At 45.3% G+C, this 8766-nt stretch overlaps 1 protein-coding gene and 1 pseudogene across 1 annotated transcript; one reads left to right on the top strand and one right to left on the bottom strand.

Annotated features, from left to right (window-relative positions):
- The first annotated feature begins 214 nt into the window (after positions 1 to 214).
- LOC144123758 (uncharacterized) lies at positions 215 to 3912 on the top strand (annotated as a pseudogene).
- Positions 3913 to 4947: 1035 nt separating this feature from the next.
- Positions 4948 to 7984, bottom strand: LOC144123757 (uncharacterized). The gene is made up of 2 exons (XM_077656519.1): positions 7965 to 7984; positions 4948 to 5716 (listed from the first exon to the last, which is right to left on the bottom strand). Exons 1-2 carry the CDS (start codon positions 7982 to 7984, stop codon positions 4948 to 4950), a joined length of 789 nt encoding a protein of 262 aa, XP_077512645.1.
- Between the last annotated feature and the right edge of the window lie 782 nt (positions 7985 to 8766).

Below are 8766 nucleotides of genomic sequence, written 5' to 3'. Positions count from 1 at the left end.
GCAGGCTGCTCGTGCACTGGTACACAGTCCCTGCAGATCTGAAGCGGTAGGCATGCCTTGTCTATTAGCCCCGAGAAGTTTGAGTGGCGCCCCCTCACGGCCAGCCGACGTGACGTCACGGCAAGGACTCCCGTGCGCCTGTGTCGACTGCCCCGGCTGCTAGTACGTACGTTCAGGTTCGCTTCAACGTTTTGTTGTCCGTCACTGAAGACTAATGAACAACGCAGACAGTGGCGATAGAATCTCAGGTAAGCAAAACTACGCTGAATCACGATCACTGCCGCGTTCAAAGGTTAAAAAACGGAGTACATCGCGGCGAACGCACGTGCGCTCGAGCGGTCGCCGCGACGGGCGCCTGCTATGCCTTTTTGCTTCGGAAATGACTGTCTGCCTTCAGCAATGCCGGTTGTCTTCTGTGTGCGTTTTGTTTATTCGAGTTAGGGACATACGCCAGATGTGCGGCTGGTCGGTTTACGACGCAATATAAGATTGTTTGATGTTGATGTAGGGTCGTGAATGTTGTTGTGAGCGATGTTGTTGTGAGGTGCGTTTGGCGCGGTGGCACGTGATGCGCGCGGATCGCGAATTTCTATTGAAAGTAGGCTATCGATTAAAGCTGGAACATTAGCCTTGCTTGACGCGCATTTTTGAGTGTAGTCAGAAGCATGTGCGCAGTACAATTACACCTAATTTACTAACGGCAACGTACGTACATGCATGATCGTGTTTTTATCGTTGCTGCCGCAGAATGATCAGCCTCTCCGGCATTCGTTTCGCCTCTGCGTGCTGCGACGTAACCGCAACGCTGTCTCGGGGATTATATACTAACTTTCGAACGTTTCTCTTTGCAGTCGCCCTGCCACTGAGCAGCATCAACTGCTATGTGGACAAGGCGTGCGAGACCAGTCGCTGCCTCATCGAAGCAGGGGACGTGTACTATGCAGGCCATGTAGTTGAGTGCTCAAGCAGCTGAAAATGGTCACTTTAATTTCCTGGCGTTTGTTTTACAAACGACCGCACTCAACAATGCCCCACACGAAGTTAAGATCACCGTGTGCAACTCGGATGTTGATCGAGCCAGCTGCTCCTGCAAGGCAGGGTATGATCTCTTTCCGCTCGACTCTCGGCTCAAATTGTAGATGTACGGAGTACAGTAAATTTAATATCTGGGAGACAATAGCCAAAAATAACAGCATCCTGCGCTGAGTAACTTTTTTTTATGCATAGAACTTGGCTGTGGAAAAAGCTCAAAACATTCTTTAAGAGTTTCTTCCCTTCAAGTTTCTGACACTCTAATTAATAACGATAGTATCAAATTCGTATTTAGGGACCTTTTTTAATTGATATAATAGGTGTTAAGACTGAGGTAACTCGAATGTCTTCAAGTGCTGTTCTGGATTTTATTTTACAGAAACTACAAATGCAAGCACATTGTGGCTTCTCTGCTACATATTAATGGAGCAAGAACTTTTGACAGACTGTCACTGACTGATCAGCCACAGAAGTGGGGCAAAGCGCAGAAGGACGGAATAAAGCAGAAGTATGAACCAAGGGCTATAGTTGACCTTCCATGCACAAAAAGGTGTGTGAATAATTCTGCTTTTACAACATTACTTGCAGTAAAAAAAACAATGAGATTGAAAGGCCAGACTGTGGCCCTGAAAGGAAGGCCACTGCTGACTGGTGCATTATGTTAGCGTAGTGAAATTTTTGGTATATAAATTCAGCGATTTCCTTACTGCTTCTGCACTAAAAGCTCTCACAGCGCTCTAATTGCTACGTTCATTCTCCACAATGGATACAAGAACACGTTATTTTCTTTTTTACCAACAGTAAAAACCAGCGTCACAAGTACCATGTGATAACTTTCGGGCATATCAGTTGTCACACCTCCGTTTTATAAGAGTGCTTCAGATTCACGGTGTTTGACTCTAAATATAAGTTGGTACTCTTTTATTTACTGAAACGTAGCTTTCTTATGTATCACTTCATGGTAACTCTCAAAGAGATGAAATACAAATGGTGAGACGTGGCTGGCTAAATGCCAAATTGTGTGTTTTCATCAAGTGCACATTTTTTCAGCCTGGACCTTTATATCAATTTCTTCTTGTTTCTCAGGCAAAGATCAAAGAGACTGCTCAACCTGAAGGTAATATCCTTGGACGGCTCCTCAAGAATTTGGGCCATCAATCTGCAGCAAAAATGCATTTGGAGAGCACCACTGAAATAGGTATCAATGCAAGCTTATTTTAGACATTGGCTGGCCATATCAGTGCAGTATACATAGCAGCTGAGCCTATTTATATGAAATGAATCCGTGCAGTCAAAGGTTGCAGTACATAATACCATTATGCTGGCATTCATTCATCTACATAGTAGTTAATCCCATGTTACTTTGCTACATCCAAATTTATTTGTACAACAGCTGAGCAAAAGAAGGCTGCTGCTTGATCTGGTCGCAGCATGGTATGTTATATTTGCTGATGTGCAACACTGTCAGCAGTAGAACATCTCCTACATGATTAAAGTAAATGTGAACTTCACCTAATGAATGGAATTGGGACCTTTGCATGATAGCAAGCCACTCTTGTGTACAACTGCCTACATTGCAGCTGGACGATTTTAGTGTGGCTGCTCATGTAGTGTTTTTAACAAGGAGCATGCAGTAGTGACACTGCAGTACTGGTTGAGATATGACGACACATTTTGGGAACAACCAAGCTATCCAGCATGCTGCAATTTATGGTCACTGAAGTTTCAGTAGGTGGCCTATGAGGATACTAGGCCACCCTTAAATGCCTTTAGCTGTGAGGCTGTCTAGGTGATTTAGCCTTTGGTATCTGTCACTCTGCACTCGGAAAGTTGTATCTCATGTACTTATGAGCGTCCAACGATATTCGTCTGCCTTACTATAAGGTCATGCATTATAGTATGGGTACTAGGCACAAAATACCAGCAATTTTCCAGCATCTCCATATGCATCTCATATGTATTACATTGTTTTTTTGGCGCCGTTTCACTTGTCATGCCTTTTAGAGTCAGTAAACCTGAGACAATGTAGACCTGTAATATTGTATGGTCTGCTTTCTGTGCAGCTGTAGCAGACTGTGGTGAAAATCCCGACCGATGTGAGCCTGAACCTAGAGACATCAGCTTGATGGGTACACTTCACGAGCTGAGAAGGTTGCTTGGCACCTGTGACCTGCAAAAGCTGCTCGAACACTTAAACGATGCAAGAAGTTGCAAAGATATTGCTGCAATTGAACAGTCGACACGACACCAAGCAAAATCTGGCCTCTGGTGGCAGCACAGGGTTGGCATGATTACTGCCTCCATTGCCTACAGTGTCTTCACAAGGGTGAAGACACTACGGACAAAGATGGGACCACATGACGTGAGACCTTTACTAAAAAAGGTCATGCGGCAAACGAATGTCTGCACAGCAGCAATGCGTCGTGGCAGCATGTTGGAAGAAAGCGCAAAGAAGGGCTATGCCCAACAGCAGCAATCGCAACACAAGGACTTGATTGTGACAAAGTGTGGACTTATTGTTATGGATGGACGGCCATACATTGGTACAAGTCCAAATGGACTAGTACAGTGCCAGTGCTGCCCCAAGCGTGTGCTTGAAGTTAAGTGCCCAGAGTCCTTGGAAAAATTTCTAATGGAGATCACCGAGCAGAATGACAAAGCAACAACTGAAAAGCTGAAGCGTGCAAGCACGTACTTTTGCCAGATACAAGTGCAAATGGGCTTGCAGGACTGAAGCAAGGGGAGCTATTTGTCTTTTTGAATGATGAAAAGAACATGTGCATACCAGTGCCATTCGATGAGGAGTATTTCAGGGACGTGGTTGAGCGGTCCACCTATTTTTTCAAAGAGTATGTGCTCCCACATATTCTGTATGTGTGATAAGGCTTCCCATTCTGCTAGCTGAATCAAAGTCTGTAGGTACAGATTAGGACCTACTCTAAGCATTTATTGAAAGATGTCCTGGGAATAATTATCTTTTGTTACATTTTTGCACAAAGTGTTATGTGCGATTAAGAAATGCAGAAGTCAAGTGTTTTGTACCTGTAATATACCTGCCAGCTGTTTTTTGCTATTCAACGCTTTTTTATCATATACACACTTCGTGATACATCTGTGATATAACACAACAAAGTGAGCAAGAGTTGAGGGCACTGAAGCAAGGGGAGCTATTTGTCTTTTTAAATGATGAAAAGAACATGTGCATACCAGTGCCATTCGATGAGGAGTATTTCAGGGACGTGGTTGAGCGGTCCTATTTTTTCAAAGAGTATGTGCTCCCACATATTCTGTGTGTGTGATAAGGCTTCCCATTCTGCTAGCTGAAACAAAGTCTGTAGCTACAGATTAGGACCTACTCAGCATTTATTGAAAGATGCCCTGGGGATAATTATCTTTTGTTACATTTTTTGCAGAAAGTGTTATGTGCGATTAAGAAATGTAAAGTCAAGCTTTTTGTACCTGTAATATACCTGCCAGCTGTTTTTTTGATATTCAACGCTTTTTTATCACGCAAATGTGATACACACTTTGTGATACATCTGTGATATAACACAAAGCAAAGTGAGCAAGAGTTGAGGGCAAGCCTCAGTCGGCTCGCCATTGTTTTGACAAGAGAACCTGTGGAAACGAAGCCCTCTTGTGAAATCATTGGCTAGCGTACTGAAGCTCCCCTTCAATTCCTGTTCACTTTGTTATGTGTTGTCAAGAATACCATCTTCCTGCCCCCTCTCTACTGTGGATCTGTGATATAACTGTGTTTTGAAGAAACAATAAACTCAGGGAATGAAGTATTTACTGATTGCATACTGTTCTGAATGTTACAAATGAAGATTATATGACAGTAATACATAATTTACAACACACATGAAACATACCACACAGATCTGTTTACTCAATACACTCAAACCCAGTGACCTACGAGCGGAAGAGGAACTTGGTATCCTTAAACAAAGGCTTCGATAGGTTCACTGTGCCAGCAATTACTATGAGAATGTTGTCTATGTATGGCAGAAGGTCGAGATTGAACCTATTTCTCAAAATACGAAAGAGTTTCATTCTTTGGATGGCTCTTTCTACATGCACACGAGCACTTGCGATCGACTGATTATTTTTTGCCTCCTCTGTTGTCAGCTGTTTTTCCATAAGAAAGGGAGGTGTGATCATTTTGACATTTTTTTCTCTACAGAGTTCACTGATAAGAAATCCTTTATCGACCATGACGCTGTCAACATGTGGCATACACTTGTCGAGCACTTTGCAGTGTTTTGTGATATATGTATCCGATGCTTTCCCACCATATGCTGGGCCTATATAGCTAATTAGACCGCCTGGAGTCTCGCTCATCAGCACCTTTGCAGTGTAGGTACGTTTGTAATGGCTGAATGTTAGCAGCCGCGAGGTGAGGTCTTTTGGCCGCTCAATTTCTATTTCTGTACAGTCGAGCACCATTCTCGTGTCCTTGTACTCCTTGAAGTAAGTTGTGAGGCAGGTGACCACGCAGGCCTTTTCTGGCCAAAATACTGCGTGCTTTAAAATGCTGGCCAGGATCACAATGGACTCTCTGAACAAGTTAGACGCAGTTGTGCGGTGAACTTGAAACAGCACGGCTAGCAGTGAGAAAGTTAGATCCTGATACAACTTCATGAATTTTAAGAAGACAGCGTCATCATTGCTTATACAGAAGCTGCGGGTTGTCTGCAAGCCACGTGCTTCTGTGAACAATTCTGTAATTTTATAAAACAACTCAAAGGATCCTATCCCTGTGAGCACAAGCAAGCCACTTGCATCTGAAATTTTTGAAATAGTTATGAGCTGTTCACGTTTGAAAATGCCATTTGTTGTATTCACTTGTACTCCAGCATCTTTGCAAAGCTTCTGCACCTGCAAGGTAACTTCTGGAAGAAAAAATACAAGCAATGTAAAAAAACAGCTGCGTGTGATAAACGAAACTGGTCAGTACCTTCTGAACTTGCTGCGTGGTGGTCTAGACTCTGTCTGGAAGAAAAAATACAAGCAATGTAAAAAAACAGCTGCATGTGAAAAACGAAACTGGTCAGTACCTTCTGAACTTGCTGCGTGGTGGTCTAGACGCTGTGTTGGAACAGCTAAAGCATTGAAAGGAAAATAAACAGCAGAATTAATGCGTGTCATCTAATATACTCTGTGCATGTACAGGGATATTACTAAATTTCCACACATATTGAAAACTATGTCATTTTCTGCTAAGTGGGGTGATGCGATTAGGCAGAAGATTTCTTGTGTAGTTACTGAGGTAATTAATACGTGTGGCTTTATATTTTATACCAAGTGGTCACTCGTCCTAGCTGTCAGTGGCATAAGATAACTTTGGGGTAGCATCATTTCGCTTTGATCAAAATTAATGGTGAGGAGCTAAAGCTGGTCACTTATGCTTTGGGCCTAGGAATTTTTGTGCAGTACTGTTTCATGTATAGCGCTAAGCACAATGCATTTTTTTACCAAAAGGAGGGTCCTGTATTTTGCATACGCCCTACAAAAGCTCATCCACAATAACGTGAATGTTCACATGGGCAGGTAGACTGTAAATATACCATCGCACTCCATGTGTACCACCTCCTCGTCTGATCGTGCAGCAGATTCCATTGGAACGGCGGTCGAACTTTCACTGCCGGTCCCGTTTTCGTGTGTTGCCAATGCGTCCATGGGTGTGCAGAGCTGAAATGATCTTGCGGGAAATTCTCTCTCACCTGGAATTTTAATCAAAGTGTTACGGGGAATCGATGAAGGTCTAATTAACACAGTCCGGGCATACTCTCAGAAGAAAATAGCACTGACCAGCTGTACATCTCGGGTACTCTTAAATCACAGTACAGTACAAGTCGGGCACGTAACCAAGGGAGGGCCCCACGGGGCCCGTCCCAAAGCTCGCGCGCCGTACCCCCGAGAAAAATCCTACCTACGCATTGCCTTGTACAACTGGCGTAGTTTACAGACCTGTAACGGCTCTTTGCATGTTATACCAAGTCCTCCTGCATGATCGAGCATGAGAACAGCTCTGCCGTGAGTACTCTCACACGCGACTAGAAGAATCGCCACGGCTGATCCATCTTAGTCGTTTGGCTACCGTGGAAGCCGTTTTTGGTCACTTCGCGTGGTTTAAATAAAGGCCTGAACATTCAGTGACAAAAATAGAGCGAAGGACAGCTTGAAGAAGATGTGACTGACTTATGCCGCTGCCTCGTCAATCCCAGGTGCGATCGCCTTGCATCACTTGGACGCACAGGAAGATTGACGGATGGAATAGCTTCCGGCACCAGCTTCCTGTACTTGCAACCTGATAATTATAAAGAGAATCGCTGACAACCAGCACGGAAAAGCGTCGGCAGTGGACTCACCTAGCGTCTTGTAAACCGGGTACACAAAGTCTTCCTCTTTAAAATGCTTGCTGCACACAACATCCGACGCTGACGGTTGCTTCCCCATTTTTAATTTATTCATCCAAGCCTTCTTCATTTTTGACGACTTCGGGTAGAAGTGGAAGCTAACACCGGCGTCTTTACGTGATTTGCACTGCGGCACTGAGCAGTAAGTCACCATGACTGCAAATTAGCGCGAGAAAACGAACGAAAACAGCCAGCGCGCCGGCCGCCAGGCTGACCGAGTCCTTGCCGTGACGTCACACTGCGGCGATCGCAGCGGCGCCAGTGTTCGTTCTCGGGGCTAATACCTTGACGACGCTGTGGTCTTCGCCCGGCGGTCGCGGAGCACCTTCGGTGACCCGGAAAAGTCCTGCAAGCCAGTAATTCTTCTGGGCTTACGTTAAAAATATTGGAGGTGACGCTTAAGCTCCCCCTCATACCCCTCCTGGCGCAGTGGTGCAGCGGTTAAGCGATGCGCCACAGTCCTGCGATGGAAGGTGCTCCCATCGGCGGACTTTGTGGGACACAGTTTGCTCTTCCTGAGCACCAATCATTAATTTAACTGCCACCTGCTACGGTGGGCAGTTCGCTCACTATCCGGTGGGCAGGTTGTGATGACGCTGCAAAATCACGTGACCTATAGGTAAGATACCAGCCTCCTGGTTGCTCTATGGACACCACTTGTCAGAGTCATGCTCGTGATGTTTCTCGCACAACGCCGATGCCGGGTTTTCTGGGTAACGGGACCTGCAACGCTGTCGCGTTAAAACAACAAATGCCACTTTGCTTACGCCGGTCTCGCGTTCTCGAGGCACGTCGTCAGCCATGCGGGTGTTCGACCTGATCCACAGAAAGCAATAGCTATTGGCAACTTCCCTCCGCCCCAGGACCGGAAAGCAGTCCGACGATTTCTTGGATTATGTGCTTACTACTGGCGCTTCTTAAACGACTTCTCTGGAATCGCTGAGCCCTTTACGCGCCTGACATGCCTTTTAATTGGGACTCCCCCCATGCCAAAGCGTTCGAAGATATTCAACGCCGCCTTCATGCACCTCCAGTTCTCACTCTCTTCTACGAAAACGCCGACACGGTGCTTCATACCGGCGCAAGCAAAGTAGGCCCGGGGCCGAATTACGGATCGCTCTCAATCCAAAACAGTCTCACAAACGCTCTCAATTCCCCGTTCCTATTGGTCGGCCGTGACCGCTCGCCATAATGATTTTTTTGCGTCACCAGATGACGTCGTTCGTAAACGTGCGAGAAGTGTTGATATTGCTCACCTTTTTATGCGAGTTAAGAAAAATTATTGACAGCGGAAAAAGTGGTCCCAAACCGT

This window comes from Amblyomma americanum, chromosome 3 (assembly GCF_052857255.1).
Source record: "Amblyomma americanum isolate KBUSLIRL-KWMA chromosome 3, ASM5285725v1, whole genome shotgun sequence".
In the NCBI taxonomy this organism is placed as follows: domain Eukaryota; kingdom Metazoa; phylum Arthropoda; class Arachnida; order Ixodida; family Ixodidae; genus Amblyomma; species Amblyomma americanum.
Note: the sequence above shows the minus strand (reverse complement) of the source record. Positions and strands in the feature narration are given on the sequence as shown.